Source organism: Gracilinanus agilis, chromosome 5, assembly GCF_016433145.1.
Source record: "Gracilinanus agilis isolate LMUSP501 chromosome 5, AgileGrace, whole genome shotgun sequence".
In the NCBI taxonomy this organism is placed as follows: Eukaryota; Metazoa; Chordata; class Mammalia; order Didelphimorphia; family Didelphidae; genus Gracilinanus; species Gracilinanus agilis.
In genome coordinates this window covers 87,798,291-87,815,790 of record NC_058134.1, presented here as the reverse complement: position 1 = coordinate 87,815,790, position 17,500 = coordinate 87,798,291, and the positions used below count along the sequence as shown (strand labels likewise).

Genomic DNA, 17,500 nt, shown 5'->3' with positions numbered 1-17,500 from the left:
CTGGTTATCCTTATGTATACTGTTAATGAAGTCATTCAAAGAGATTCTTTTGGCAAAAATTAACCATTTAGATCTTTCATAATGATTGCATTTATGGACCAATTAAGAGTTATTCATTTAGGAATCATAAACATATCAACAGTTTCTTTCCATAATGTGAGGAATAGGTCCTGATAAGATGGTGGACTCCTCTCGAAATCCCATGTAATGGAGTAAAACGAAAAAAGAAATGAGTTAAGTTTCATGTTCATAGCTGACTCTCTTTTCCCCACATCCACATCAGCAGGACATGACAAGGAACACATGATAGGTTAGTCCTTTAAGAGGCTAACAGGTAAATTTGCTTTACTTTGATTGTTTAAAAACCACTGAATAATTGGAGTTGTCAATTGCATTCCAATCGGCTGGCTATCATGACTAGATTGTAACTCTCTAGTAACCAGGCAATGGTGAATAAGGGGAGGGATTGATTTGTGTTAGGGACTGGGATGAAAGGGAGCCTGCATACCTCCACTCCTTGTACTTGCTTGCTGGCTGGAATACCTGTAACACTGGCTTGTGAGTACCCATTCTGGTGAGGAGGAAATCAAAAAGCCTTTTCCATGTTAATGCCTAGTTCAAGATTCTTTTGAGTGTCATCCCTCCCAATTGCAGGTTCATCTGGGACAACGGTCGGCAACCTTTTTGCCTGTGAGAGCCATAAACGCCTGTGGAAGGAGGAGGATGGAGGCAGAAAGCGCTGGAATATGGGGTGGGAGCTGAAGGGCCCCCTGGGGCACATCGGGGCTCTGCCCAGACTGGCAGGTTGGGAGGTGGAGCCAGATATGGCTCCAGAGCCATACGTTGCCGACCCCTGATCTGGGATAATAAATAACTTAAAAAAAAATTAAAACCCTTGCCTTGTACCTTTGTATCAATTCTATGTATTGGTTCCTAGGTAGAAGACTGGCAAGGGCTAGGCAACAAGGATTAAATGACTTGCCCGGGGTCACACAGCTAGGAGATTCTGAGGTCACATTTGAACCCAGGACCTCCCATCTATAGGTCTAGTTTTCAATCCACTGAGCTATCTAGCTACCCCCACCATTTAAAATACCTTTGACACAAATAAATCTGTTTATACTTAAAGAGAGATTACTGATATTTACCAACCTAGTAGGTAAAATATTTTTCAAACATCTTTCATGGGTAAATGTTAAGAGGTATCAATGAGTTTATTTTTTTATCTAAAATGCACCAAAATTATTTTGGCTAGGGAAAAAATGTCTTTTGCACACCGTCTCATTCTACCTAATCCCACGCTTAGCCTGACAGCATGAAAGGCAGCTTTATAGAATTCTCTAATTCTATAGACTCCTATCATATAGAATTCTATATTATATCTATACTTACCAATTAACTAATTCATTTAAAAACATTTACTATGTGTCAACTACTTAAGACTGTGAAAGTTAACTTTTACCAAAATCAGTCCTCTTTACCACAATAACCTTAGTTATTCCAAAGTAATATTTCTATTTCTCAGTATCCTAAAAGAACCTCCAAATAATCTTCAGTTATTTTCATTTAAACACTAAAAAATAACTGTTTTCAAATTCAATATGTCCAGAATCAAACTTAAAGACTTTCCATGCCTGCCTCTTGACATAATAATAATAATAATCACAATGGCAACAATATCAATAGCATTAATATAGCACATACATTGTGCAAAGCACTTTACAAATATTATCTCATTTGATTCCCACAATAATTGTGAAAGGTAAGTGCTATTATTACCCCTATTTTACAGATGAAGATAATAAAGTAGGAAATGGTTAAGTACCTTGCCTGGGATCATATAGCTAGTAAGCATCTGAGTGGATTTGAACTTGTCATTCTAAATTCAAGTCAAGTGCTTTATCCACTGTGCTACCTAAGTGACTTCTCCAAAAATGCCAATAATAACAATAATAAAAATAGCCATACATATTACTTTAAGAATTTCAAAGTGCTTTACCAGTATCATCTTATTGATCCTCATAAAAACCCTGGGATGGAAATGATATAATTATCTCCATTTTACAGATGAGTAAACTGAGGAAAACATAGGTAAAGTGACTTGTTTTGGGGCACATGGCTATTAAGTGTCTGAGGCAGGACTTGAACTCAGATCATTCTGACTCTGCGTCTACTGCTTTAATCACTGTACCACCTGGCTATTTTATAGTACCAGTCATCAAGCTGCCAAGTTTTGTAGCTTCGCAGCCACCTTTGATTCCTTCCACTTCCTCACCCCTAAATTTTAAAGTGTTCATGTCCATTCAGTTTCTCTGGTGATATCCTACCTATAAAGACATTATGGGACAAATGAAAGAGATGCTATGGAGAAGGCAGGAGAGCCGAGTTTCTAATATAGATCTTTTGATTTCCAGTCCAATGTCCTTTCTGCTCAACTGCTTAACTTCCATGACTGGAAGACTTTACATCTTGAAAGAACATTACAAGTTCATTGGCCATTTTATATTAGATGAAATTTCATGTTCTGTATTTCTAAGGTGTAATTTAACTCAAGTCAATTTAGCATTCTGGTATTTTGTCTCTTTTTCTCACTAATTGCTAATCAATGCAGATAAAACCATCTCATAAATGTACCTTTAAATTGTCTTATTCATCTTCCTTGTGTCTTTGTTCATGCTCACGGATTTGTTTGTGACACTGTAATACATTATAGAAATGGGAGCCATCATCATTACAGTGTGTAATATCATAGCAATTAACTTGTGAGTTGACTTTCAACCAGTAATTCTGCCACAAGTAGATCAAATTGTTCTAAATGCAATTTTTCTGTATCTTAAATATTTTAAAATATTTCCACTATGGTTTACCCTACTTCCTGTCTTCTAAAATGTACTTCATGCTATGAAAAGTGGGATTATTATGAAGGTTACAAGTTGTCTCATTTTCATAGCTCCCTGAGGTAAAAAATTCCAAGTAAACAAGAAAACACCTTGAAACCAGTATGATAGCTAATAGCTAACATTTATGTAGTATATAGGCTTTGTGCCAGGCACTGTGTTAAGCACTTTGCAATTATTATCTCATTTGAGCCTTGTAGCCCCTTTGAGAGGCAGGTGTTGTTATTATCCCCATATTACAGATGAATATATTTGTTGAGGTAAATAGAGGTTAAGTGACTTGTTCAAGATCATACATATAATAAGTATCTCAAGTTAAATTTAAACTAGGGAATGTCTGACCCCAGCTCCAGCACGTCTGCCATTGTACCACCTAGTTTCCATGTACAGATGACTCTGCCCTCTCTCTGCTCATCTAAAATTCAGATTCCCTTAGGATCCATAATAAATTGTGTTTACAACATGGAGCCTTTCCTGATCTTAGAATCAGAAAATTATAGAATTTCAGAGTGGGATGGGAGTTCAAACTTGATCTATTACAACTTGTAACATGAGCAGCAATCCCTGCTACAAAATCTCCACCCCTATTCCATATAAACTTTGATTAAAAACAGCTGTCAATGTGTCATGGAAATTCATGTATTCTTTTTCTGGATAATCTCTCAAATAGCCCTGTGCAAAAGTTGATGCAGTTAATGTGTCATGACCACTTCATGACAAGTTCATGCTGGCTCTTAGTGATCATCATTTCTGTTTCTAAATGCTCACAAGCTCCTCTTTTAATAATGCCTTCTAGAACGTTGACAGTAATCAAAGTCAAGCTTGTGGCCTCTAGTTTGAAGGATCCTCTTCCTTTTCCTTAACAGCTTGTAACATTTGTCTGTTCTCAGCACTCTAGAATATCTGTGAGGCATTTTCCACAAACATGCCAAGCTAAAATGTTCTTTTTCTCCTCTGAACACTTACTGGACTTATTGTCTATAGACTCTGTACCATTTAGATATTATCAATGACCCTCTTCTTTTGGGTATTCTCTCCTTTCTGGGCTTTTATGATGCTGTTCTTTCCTGATTCTTCTTCTACCCCATTCTATTTTCATCCTTTGTAGGATCAAGGTCTCATCTGCTAGCTATGCATGGTACCCAAAAGTTAGATCTTGAATTTCTTCCCATCCCCCTTTATACTATATCACTTGATGATGGATGTAATTATCAACTCTATGATGATAATTCCAAGATCTATTTAAGAAGACTGAACTTCTCTCCTATTCTCTAGCTTTGCATCTCCAACTGCCTGTTGGACACATTTAACCATAAATATCTTCAACTCAACATAGCCAGAACTGGACTGGAATCTTTTCTCCCAAACCCTCCCCTCTCCCAAACTTCACTGTTACTAATAAGCATACCACCATCCTTCTAATCATTGACACTTGTAACACGGATGTCATATTCAACTCCTGACTCTCATTCACCCCTCCTATACCAAACCTCGTCATTTCTAACTTTGTAATATTTCTCATTAGCACCCCATTCTAGGACAGGCCCTCATCTACACCACTAGCCTATTACAATGCCATGTTGGTTAGTTTATTTTTGCTTCAGTCTCTCCCTGTTCCATTTCATTGTCTATTATGCTAAGAAATAAGTCTTACTAGAGGGCTCCTATTCAATAAACTCCACAGGCTCCCCATTACCTATGAGATAATGCCATTAAAACTTAAAATTGCATTAAGACTTTTGGGACAAGAAATAATTGAGAAAAAGACTTGTACAAAAAATATTCATAGCCGCACTCTGTAAGCAAAAAAAAAAAACAAAAACTGGAAAATAAGAGGGTGTCCATTGATTGGGGAACAGTTGAACAAATTGTGGTGTCTGATGGTGATGGAATATTATTGTGCTGAAAGGAATAATGAACTAGAGGAATTCCATGTGAAATGGAAATACCTCCAGAAATTGATGCAGAGTGAAAGGAGCAGAACCAGAAGAACATTGTTCACAGAGACTGCTGATACAATATGACACAATCAAATGTAATGGACTTTTCTACTAGCAGCAATGCAATGACCCAGGATAATCCAGAGGAACTTGGGAGGAAGAATGCTATCCATATCCAGAGAAACAACTGTGGGAGCAGAAACACAGAAGAAAAATTGATTGGTCATGTAGTTCTATAGGGATATAAGTAGGATTTTGATGTTAAAAGATCATCACTCTACTGAAAATATGAATAACATGGAAATAGGTTTTGAACAATGATATATGTATAGCCCAGTGGAACTGTTTGTCAGCTCTGAGAATGAGGAGGGAAACAGGGGTGGGGGGAGGATCATGAATCATGAAACCATGTAAAAATAGTCTAAATAAAAATAAATATTTTTTAAGTAAAGACTTTTGGGAGAACTTAAGTAAAATCCTCCTTTCTTGACTTTTAAAGTCCTTCACAAATTTGCCTCTTCCTATCTTTACAGTATGTTGAAGAAAGTTCCATTTATTCCCATACTTTCTTTTTTTTTTTTAACAGGAATGGGTGTCATATTTTGTTGAAAACTTTCTAAATCTATTGAAACATCTTATTTTATTGTTTTTATTAAAGGGATCAATTGTGCTTATAATTTTCTTAAGATTAAAGAAGTCCTTCAATCCTGGTATAAATTCAGCTTGGTAATTAAATATATTCTTTATGATGTGTTGCTATAATCTCCTTGTTAATATTTTATTACATTTTTTGAATCAATATTCATTAGGGAAATGATAATTTTATTTTTCAGTTTTGACTCTCCATGGCTTAGGTATCATGACTATGTTTTGTATATTTCCATCATAGAAATGATTTTAAGGCCCCTTATTTGCCATATTTTTCTCCAATTTATGTAATATTGGAATTAATTGTCCTTTAAATGCTTGGTAGTATTTGTTTGTCAATTAATCTGGTCCTACTTTTATTCACTTACAGCTAGTTAAATTTCTTTTTCTAAGATAAAGCTTTTTGAAGCATTCCATTTCCAGTTCTGTTGATATAGAAATATTTTAAAAAACATTCATACATTCAATGTAGGTTGTCAATCTTACTGGTGTTTAATTAAGCAAAATAGTTCCTAATAATTGCTTTTATTTTATCCCCAATGACTATGAATTTACCTTTTTCATATTTGATACTTGCATATTGATATTCTCTTTTTTAAAAATTCAAAATAGCCAATAGTTTAGCTATTGTATTGGGTTATTTACCCCCCAAAAAAAACCTGTCTAGTTTTATTCATTTGTTTAATGCTCTAATTTTTCTTTTTCAATTTCAAATTTTGCTGTTTTCTCCGTTGATATTTTTTAGGACTTGTATTTTAGTGTTTAATTCGGGGAGCTTAGTTTGTTAGTTACTTATTTTTTAACTGCATGAACAATTCATTGACCTTTCACCTTTCTCTTTTACTATTATAAGCATTAACACTTTTGAATTTCCACAAAAAATTCTGCACTGCAGGTAGACTACAAATTCTGGTGTGTCTCACTATTGTCACTATCTTTAATGGAATTATTGTTTCTAAATTTTTTTACAAACCATTCAAACCTTTAAAAATCATTTTTTCTTTAAAAAACATTTAAATAATTTAGTTTCTGATTAATTCTTAATCTATGCTTTAATGGCCTTGAATGTAAGTGCTTTATTGCATTATGGTCAGAAAAAGAAGCATTAACATTTCCACTTTTCTGCATTTGTTTGTGAGGATTTTATGACCTAAAAAGTTATAGTTGGTGTCAAGCACAGGTGATTACGTTGTCCTTACTATGCTTACCTAATATTCTTCAGAGCTCTATCATATCTAACTTCTAAAATTCTATTCAGCTCCTTAAATTCTTTCTTGTTACTTAATGTTTAGATATATCTAGATCTTAGAGGTGTTAATTGTTCTCCAACTATTATAGTTTTTTTGTCTATTTCCTCTTATAAGTACTTTCACTCTTTCTTTGAGAATGTAGTAGCTGATACATGTTTAGTATTTACATTAATTCACTATCTATGGTTCCTCTTTGGTAAAATGTAGTTTCCTTGTTTATTTCTTTCAGTTAGGTCTGTTTTGCATTCATTTTGTTCGAAATGATTATTTTTATTTCTGATTTTACTTCAGCTAAAGCATAAGAAATTATGATTAAGCTCTTAGTTTTAACTTTATATACATATACATGTACAACTATGTATATATGTTTCTGTTTCACATATTATTTTGGAAACAACATATTGTTAAATTCTGGTTTCCAATCCATTCTTCTATCCTTCCATTTTATGGGTGAATTTATCTCATCCATATTCATGGTTAGGAATGCTTCCTGTATTCTCCTCCATTCTATTCTCTTACACATTTATTTATCTTTTTATTTTTAACCCTGTATCTCTTATAAGGGTTGTTTTTGCTTCAGACCACTGTCTCCTTTAATATACTTTCCATCTTGTGCTCCTTTTCTCTTAACATCTTTCCTTCTTTCTTCCCTGTTGCATAAGATGAGTTTCTATATTTAACTGGGTATGTTTATTCTTCCTTCCTTGAAGCAGTTCAGATGAAAGTGAGGTTCAAGTATTGCTCACTCAACTCCCCATTCTCTCTTCTTTTGTATAAACTTTTCTTTGCAGATTCCATTTATTTGATATAATTTTCCCTGAATGATAAGAACAACGGGCCAAATATATTATAATGAAGTTTTCATCAATAATATGGTGGACTTGTGATCTCATGGCTACTAATTCAATGTTCAAAGAAATGGATCATCAATGTCTGCCTTCTCATACAATGTAATCATTTTCTAAGTTCTTTCATAAATATTACCTATATCTATACAACAATTCATCCTTTCAGCATTCTCTTTGTGTCCCTTTAGCACTAGTAGAAGATTATCCAGGCCTCTGTTAGATCACTCTTGTTATAAAACTAAGTCACTTGATAAACATGAATATGACAAAAGGAGAATAATAAGGATGATGAAGGGATGCCAAATCAATATACAGAAAGTTGGATAAAGTTGGTTTGTTTAATATGAAGAAGAGAAGATTTAAAGGGTAATAGAAATATTGAAGTATTTAAGATATTTGAAGATCTACTGTGATGAGGATATATTGGACTGATTTTGAAGAGATTTTAATATTAAGTCTCAATGCAAAGAAAAAAAAATAATGGAACTATCCTTAACTGTCTTTGCAATAGTGAATTTCCTCTTTCTGGAGATCATCAAGGGAGAGAGATATATGGTCATATATTTACAATGCTATCGAAGGGAACCTCACCTTTGAGGTTCTGTGGTTCTGTTTGCAAAGGTCTTCTGATATCATCATTACTTTGTATTGCTATTCCTCCAGGACGCTGAACCTTTGACCACAATCTTCTGTTCTCCAACCCCTCTGAGAACCAAATTTTTGCCCTTACCCTAATTTCAGTTCTTTGGGTTCCTCATACTATACCAATTTTAGTCATTTGATTCTGGCATCACTTTCTTCACTTCTCAATTTTGAACTACTGGTCAATCATTTCTATTAGGTCTTAGGTAGGTCCTTTTCTCTACCTTTGAATTCCTTGCTTGTCCCACCCTTCAATATACCCAGAGCCACTAATCTTTGATTCTTGGTTATTCCTGACAATTATTCCTATGCTTCAGGGCTACTAGAAAAAATCGTGAAATGATGCTAATTGGGTTCATCTGATTTTAAGCTATCTAATCTCAACTAATGTAGTACATCTCAGGTACATAGCAATTCTTACTGATTTCTCTCTCTTACATTTCCTAAAACTGTTATGAATCTTTTTTCCAACTACTTAAGTTATAACTATAACTCCTCATCCTCACTCAAAAGATACAAATTCATATTTTTGTTTTCTGAGAAAAATTAGATATGTTGGTGTGAACTCTATCAACTCACTTCTTCCACTTCAATTCTCTTAGCCTACTCATATTTTCCATCCTATCTTATTACACAAGAAGAGGAAGGTTTCTTCTCTGAAGTATCTAATGCCTTAATTTGTACAACATGTTCACCCTGTTCTCTCCTATTTCTTCCAAGGACCTTGTTCTATCAATTATCCTTTCTCTCTCATAGTTCTTCCACATATTTTGATTTATCATATCATACTCCCCAATGTAAAAATACTTAATCACCCAATCCTTTAAAAAGAGATAAACCTTCCCTTGATCCATCCATTCATTCAAACTATCATTTTCTTACCTTCCCATCCCTACTTAATTTCCTGCAACCTAGTATCTCTTCCTTCAACCTTATTCAAAAGTATGAAAGTGTCAGGTTATGAAGGGATTTAAATGTCAAGGAGAAGATTTTATATGTAATATTGAAAATAATTTGGGGTTAGTGTATTTTATTGAGGGGGAGAGGTTGACATAATCAAATCTATACTTTAGGAAAAATCATCTTTGCAGATGAGCAGAGAATGGATTCACAGTGAATAACAATAGAAATCATTAATATGTTGATTCTGTTACAAATGAAAATAAAAAATCATATTTAGCACTGGTTAAATTATTCCTTGAATTAGGAATCCAAATATATATCTTAAACTTAAGTAGAAAAATTGAGAACTTAGTACCCTCAATAGGAAAGGAGGGAAAAGGGTTAGAAAATAAGATTGTCAAGTAATAGTTAAAAATAATGCATCAGGGGGCAGCTGGGTAGCTCAGTGGAGTGAGAGTCAGGCTTAGAGACAGGAGGTCCTAGGTTCAAACCTGGCCTCAGCCACTTCCCAGCTGTGTGACCCTGGGCAAGTCACTTGACCTCCATTGCCCACCCTTACCAATCTTCCACCTATGAGACAATACACCAAAGTACAAGGGTTTAAAAAAATAATGCATCAATTAGTCAAAAGATCAGAAGGCTATAATGAAAAATCTTCAGTATATTAGAATGCCACATGGAAAACCATATTTTACTTAGACAAGTCATTTATTCTCCTTACTTAGTACTGGTGGAAGGGAGGGAAAGGTGGAGCATCAAGCATAAATTAATCCAGAAAGAAGTAAGATATAAAGAAATTCCTAATAGTAAATAAACACTAGCATGCAATATCAAAAGAAAAAGACAACTGTCATCTCCTTTACAGATTTTTTTCAAGTAGAGGTCAATAGCTCCAAATATTAAATAAAATTTAAAAGAACGTAACGTTTCAGTATAGGACATAAAAATTACACTGTTCTTTGTTTCTCAGCTCAAAGATGTTCAAATACTCTTAAGAGTCTGAGGATTGACTCTTGCTAATCTCCTTCTACAACTTTACTTCTTCTTTGGTTATTTGCTGAATTTCCCCCTCAACATTTTTTCCTAAAAGTTACACCCAGGCTTAAGGCTCTATTTAGGTCAGCATCTATTCAAAGCAATAGCTTAAAAATGCCTATGTGATACCTTTCTTGAGTCAGAACAATGCAGAGAATAATTAATTCAAAGTAAAGATATGTAATTAGACAGAATCATAAAATCAGTAATAAGGAAACACTATTATCACTGCATAAATGAAAAATAGGCTATCTCATAGACTGCCATAGCACTAATGGGAAAAGAGATAAATGTCGATGCATCAACTCACTTTCCTGTTTGTATACCAGCTATGATGCCTCTTTGCTTCCAAAGCACATGCTTACTGCTTCTCTGAAGAGCAAATGATGTCTTCTTCAGTATCCTCATTTTTATCTACTAATATCAATTCTTGGGCTATTTCTCTACTGGGCTGCCATCTATAAGTTCTCCATTGACTTCCTACTAGGATACTTTACGAAGGAGTTTCTACTGGCAACTGATGCTTCATAATGAATTGTTTTTATAAGCTGCTTATAATTACAGGAATGTTTGAAGCTCTTTTGTGAAACAACCTATATTTCAAAGTCTTGAGGCTATTTCTGCTCTTTTGTGTATCAGAACCATAGTCATCCCTAGTCAATACAGCAAAGAGTTTCTTAAATCCAATCTGTTTTTGTGACTATGTGGCTTTCCCCTCAGAGACAAATCTTCCAGGTATAGTCAATATTTTTGTTGAGGGAACAAATCCCATTATGTTCCTGACCATTAATACCAATACCATATAGATTACCTTAGAACAGCTTTCCTTAGTTACCCTGTAGAATCAGGGTAAAATTGGGAACCTTTGTCTTGCATTTCTGTTGCTAAATAAAGTCACTACTCTGGTCTGTATGAGCTAGTAGTTTGGAAATAAAGTCCCTGGATTACATGTTCCACAGGATAAAAAGACAAAGGTAATTTGTGATCTACATTACTGGAGAATATAGCTAGCCCTACAGATGAAATCACAAATCCATTTAATTATTATGTTAAATAATCCTGCTTTTAACACATCAAAAAGTCCTATAGTACCTTTGGACTAATAATATAGTTCCAAAAGACAAGTTTTTTTTTTACCTTTGCCAATTTCTTTTTTTATCCTAGTCATTACTATAAAAAGGATCCCTAAGTTTATTTTCCTTTACTATAAGTACTCCTTCTTTCAACTCTATAAATGAGGCAAGGAGAAATCCAGAATTTGCCTATAGTCAAAGGGAAAATGCAGGATTAGTTTAAAATTGGGTCTTGTTCAGAACAGGGCTCAAAATGTCTTTTTATGAATGAAAAATGGCAGTATATTATAAATGGAAAATGGAAAGAGAGGAACAGGGGAAATAGCATCATGAAGTATTTACCTGATTGAGTTGACTCCGTCACTTGCAAGAGATTCAGGTTGCCACCGGTAGATTTTCGGTATATTTGCAAGTTCCTGGGCTACAGTGCCCTGAGTAAAATCATCCTGCCAAGTAAAACCTGTAAAATCGAACACAGAAAACACTCAATGGCTTCTGTAAAACTTTCAGGAAAGCTCCTACTCGGTACCTGTCTATGGGAGATATAGTTGGGCAAAGCTTTTTACTACATGAGATTACCCTTTTAACCCCAGTGGAAAGTTCTCCTCTACCACAAGCTCTTTCATTAATCAGACTTTTCTAGGCAATAGTTACAGTTCCACAAAAGAATTCCTCTCAAATAAGGCTGTGGGTGTTTTGCTGGGTTTAAAAAGAGATTGGACTTAATGGAATTTTGCCTCTGCTGGACACCCAAGTACCTTAAGCCAGACAGAAGGCACAATAAAACAGAAGAGCTATTTCTAGCCATTTTGAATGACAATGAAAGAACTTCCAACTGGATTATGACAACCGTAGGAAAAAGTTACACCTCTTGAGCAATTTGTACACTCCTACACACCATCATCAGGTACGCTGCCCAGGTTTTGAATCTCCAGGCCATTCTTCCTCTCCAACTCAGTCTTGCTTAAGAGTCAAACATTTGGAATGGAATAAGGGGGTATTGTTACTGTGAAAGTAATTATCACGGGGCTTAATGTACTGTATCTGGGAGCCAATTTACATTATATTTATACTCAAATGTTATGACAAAGAGCTTTATAACAAGGGTGAAGTGTAGTTATGAAGGCAAAATCCATGCGATTATACATTAATTACATGCACTGCAGATCACATGATAATTATGTTCAGAATTACCAAATAACTCCCAAGAATAATTATTATGCAATTTGTACATTTTAGATCTTATGGTAACACTTTAGCTCTTAGAACTACCCCCATGCAATTATCCATAATTATCTAATCACTAAATATCATGTAATTACAGAGATATATTTTTATGCCCTGTACGAAAACACATTACCAAAATCTTCAAATCAAGATCACTGAGTATGTGTGTACGTGTGCAGCCTGAGCTCATGAATGCACAAGCACAAACTTGTATGTGTGTGTGTGTGTGTTTGTGTACAGATCCTTATGTGTGTATGTACGCCTGAACAAATGGAGGTGGTGGCTGTGTTCAGCTATGGCAGCAATCTTCCTGAAAAACAAGCTCTCTGCAAGGACTGGGAAAAGAGCCTTGGAGACATAAGCTGCCTGCAGGACCCCACTTAAAGTCTTTTCAAATGCAAATCTCAACTTTTTGAACATACAGGTGGCAGGATTCAAACTGTTTGTACCTTTCTAACTCTTAGAATGCTACCAGGAATTATCTAGGATGGGAGTTGAAGGAAAATGTCACCTACCAGAATAATCTCCTACAATTGGTTACTCTAAGAAGCTTTGTTTGGTACAACACAACTCCGGGAAAAGTCCCTGGAGATAGGCAGTCGAGACGCAGGCTAAGCATTGTCAATGATTAAGATGCTCTGTTGCTTTTGCCACGGACTCCTAAACAAAGACTCTAACAAACTAGTCTCCATAAAAACTGGTGTCACCATTAATGTTCCTCATTCACTCAGGAAGGCAAACATTTGTGCATGTTAGCATCAGAATTATATTACACAAAATCATTTAAGATTTTATGATCATAGTTAGACCTGGAAGGAATCTTGAAGGTCATATTGTCCAACTCTGATTTTATGGGATAAAAAAAGAAAACTAAAGTCAGAAGAGAGTTAATGGTCTATCCAAGACAATAAGGGTGGTATGTAGCAGAGAGGAAATCCAAACTAAGGCCTTCTGACTGAAAATCACAGGTATAGATGGAGCATGGGCTGGGAATGCCTCCATACTTGGGGGTCACAGCCCCTGCTCTGAGTCTGCTTATGCCCCAAATCCAGAACTTTTGACTGTCCTATTTTGGTTTATAGTAATGCTTATTCAGGAATAACAACTCATCCAGAATATAAATGGGACTTTACTTTTCTAGACAAAAAGAGAATGCAAAAGAAAAAAAATATTTTCTCCCTAATCTGTGGGATTTCAGTCCTACAAAAAAGGAACAATTAGATCTATACGCTTTGGATGGGATGACAGGGATGGCCTGAAGTAAAGGCAATCATTTGCCACCCAAAAGGCTAACTATGGCAATCATATGCCACCCAAAAGGCCAATAGGCATCCTTAGTCAGACAATGTTTTGTTCCTAGAATGGACCCCTAAATTTCACACTAGTTTGAAAGGGGGAGATGGGGAAAAGGACAAGGCAAACTACAACCAACTAATGAAAAAAAGAAAGCCAGATGACATACAAGGACCTTTCTTATTCCATAAAATTTCCAGGATATTTAGAGAGGGGAATGGCAAGGGTTAAGAGATTCTATAGACATTCCTAGAGGGAAGCATATATGTCAATTTTAGGAATATACCAACAATAATAAAATATACTGAGAATTTTCTAGTTCTTATTTGTTTATTCCTTTTTAAACAAAGTCTATTTCTATCTTAAAACCACTTATATTTCAGGGATGAACAGGCCATCTATAATGTTACTTCTTGCTGCACTGTAAATTCCTCAAGTATGACTATTTCATTCTCTGCATTTGTATCCCCAGTGGCCAACACAGTTCCTTGAACATAGTAGGTGCTTAAGAAATAATTATTAGTTGATTCAATTGAATCCACTGTGAGTATGAACAAAGCACTGACATTATGGAAAGTGTGTCTTTGCTAATTCCATAATTTAGGACAATGATACCTCTCTAGAAACTCTGTGTTACTTCCTCAAAAAAAAGAGAAGCTGAGTTCAAATCCCATTTCTGCCTTGTCTACCTATATTTAATTGTCACATAAGCCTTCTGGACATCAGTTTCCTATTGCCAATGAAGGGAAATGGAAAAGAACAAAATTTTTATGCTTTTATGGGACATGAATTGTCTGTTGAAGCCTATGGGCCCATTTTCAGACTAATACTTTTAAACAATTGAGGAAAATCCTGCATTTCATTTGTAGGGGAAGTTCAAACTTCAAAGTTAATGAACTTAAAATTATTGTGATAAAGATTATTTCTAAGTATTTTATTTTATGCATCTAAAATGTTATTATAAAATGAGGTCTACTGGCTTTAGTAGACTTTCCAAGGGGATAATCAGACTGATACACATGCATGAATGTGCATGCACATACATACAAGGGTTAAGAGCCTGTGAATGGGATTCTCTTTCCCGCATCATAACATTAGCCTTCATTCTTCTTCAACAATTGACTTACAATGAAATAGATGCTAGAGGCCAACAAGTTTGTTGGAAAACCAAATCTATTCCTGACTCTGAAAACAGTTTACTTCTTTCTAGTGAGTATGACCATAATTCTTCACACTATCACCTATTATGTCTAAAGTTATATCTTATGACTATTCTGTCAGAAAGGGAGGGAGGGAGGAAGGGAAGGAAGAAAGAAGAGTGTGAGGGAAGAGAGGGAAAGAGAAGGAGAAAAAGAGGAAAGAAGGAAAGGAAGAAACCAGGAAGGAAGGAAGGAAGGAAGGAAGGAAGGAAGAAAGGAAGGAAGGAAGGAAGGGAGACAGGAAAACAAATGAGAGAAAGAAAATGAAATTAGAAGAGCAAGCTCTCTCCTTACACAAAGCTCAACAAAGAGCCCACACATAGGAACCGTCATAGCAAGTTGACAGCTGTGATCAAAATGAAAGGTTGGCAACGTCTTGTTTCCCCCTTTGTCTCTGTCACCATACCTAGTGGATGCTCTTGGCTCACACCCCAATTATAACAATTTTGCTCTGCTGACTGCCCAGGATCACAGCAGGGCTGTAATGTACACACATTATTTCCATGTCACTTAAAGGAGCTGTATTGTAGGACATCCAGTTACCAATTGACCAGCTCTGCTGGAGTTCTGACTAGGTTGTCTATTTTTTTAGCCATAAACTCCCACAGATGGACAATCCCATCACCCAACCCCCAGCCACAACCATAGCATCTGATTGGAAGGAATGATTCTTGTCAGTTATTAATGGGCAAAGGGGAGGTAGTGAGAAGGAATGGTAAAAGTAGAGTTTCAGGATGAGAGGACCCACTTAACAGTTTTTCCAAACCTCTTTTCTCTTTCTCTCTCTCTTACATTGAGATTGAATAGTGGTTCCAGATAACATGAAGATTGTTTTCACAAATAAAAAAAAACAATCTCTCTCTCTTGGCCAGGCAGGCAGGAAGCAAAGGGAACAGACTTCATCAGATTTTATCGGTTAATTTAAAATAAAGTGGATAGGTTATTTGGCACTGGAGGGAGGAAATGACAGAACCAGAGCCAAGCAGAGTAAGACCACAAGCTTCATGAAGTTCTTAAGGCTAAGCTGCTTGGTTTAACCCATCCTATGATGTTTCGTAACAGATCAGCAAATGACATTTTCCCCTAGTTCAAGTGAATGCAGACCATTTATAGGATCAAGCACCCTTTTATTCCTAGAATCTAGAGCTAAAATGGACCTTCCAGGTGTAATAGGGAAATAGACTATAAAAGTAGGAGAGCAGATTTATCCTGTTTGTTACCTCTTACCTCAAAAAACCCATAGTGTGTGAGTTGTTAATCTTTGTGTTATTATTCCCGGGTAGTTGACAAAGAGCAGTAAACCCAACTGCCATTCCTTAGTAAAGGGTTACCAGATTTACTCTGCCTCTGATAGCCTATCCTTCTGTGTGAATTTGATCTGTGAGTGGCAGTTGCTCAAAACACTTGCTGGTTTCTCATTGATTAACTCATATTTATGTATTCTTATAAAACAGGCTAAACATCATCATTTTAAAGATGAGGAAATTGAGAAGTTAAGTGACATAACCAAAGTTACTCACATAGTAAGTAATAGAGGTAGGATTTAAACACAAGTCTTCTTCTTAAACCCAGGACTCTTTACTGCACCATTGGGGGAAAAAACATTTTCCTACTTTTTCCCATTACTTTTATAGGTCTTTAAGATGGTTATTTTTTTTTCTAGTGTAGAGGAAAATTATCAACAACTTCAAAACCATCTAGAGACAGTGAATGGGTTAAGAAGCCCTAAGCCTTTCTAAGCCTTAATGGTTTGGCATTTCCTTTTCCCCCACTTTAAGGTTTTTCATTACCTTGAGTCAGTATAGATACCTTAGTTTCTCCATCTGAATAATGAGACTAGGAATCCATATCATGTTTTTTTTTATAATGTGGAGTTTCAAACATACATGTGTTTAAATATAATATATACATGTATTTATATCTGTAGATAACTCTCCAAATATGCAATATATATACATATATATGTATACACATGTGTGTAGGTATCCTAGTAGATAAAGATCTGTCCTTGAATCCAGAAAAACTTTGGCTCAAGTCTCATCTCTAACTCATCCTGCTTGTTTGACCCTTGGCAAATCCCTTAACCCAATGATGGGCAAACTTTTTAAAGAGGGGGCCAAAGGAAATGAAATGCTCATCTGTCAATCTGTTTCTAATGCAAAACTCTTTCAAAGTTTCATTGTATTGTATCCTACTCATTGTATTTGCCAGATTAGGGATAATGTCATGTGGCCAGATAGAACATTTCAGGGGGCCACATCTGGCTCAAGGGCCATAGTTTACCCATCACTGCTTAACCTCCAGGCTAGTCATGTCGAACTCAAATTGAAATGGTGCTACTCTACTGTACATAAAGATCTCTGCAGCCACATATTCACTTAGAAAAACCACAAATCAATTTTATTTATATTTTATTGAATTTTTAGAAACATTTCCCAGTCATACTTGAATCTGGTTTGGTTTGAACTCAGGAGTACTGTGGCCACGTTTGGATACTCAAAGCAGCTTCTTAAGACTGTAAGAAGTAGAGAAGGTGATGACATAC

The 17,500-nt window shown here is 35.5% G+C and overlaps 1 protein-coding gene across 1 annotated transcript in view; it reads right to left on the bottom strand.

Annotated features, from left to right (window-relative positions):
• Window positions 1-17,500, bottom strand: part of PTPRN2 (protein tyrosine phosphatase receptor type N2) — a 1,449,868-nt gene that overhangs the window by 874,684 nt on the left and 557,684 nt on the right. The window contains exon 4 of the mRNA XM_044678956.1: window positions 11,579-11,696. Within this exon, the coding sequence (XP_044534891.1) occupies window positions 11,579-11,696 (118 nt within the window). The remainder of the gene's footprint in view (window positions 1-11,578; window positions 11,697-17,500) is intronic.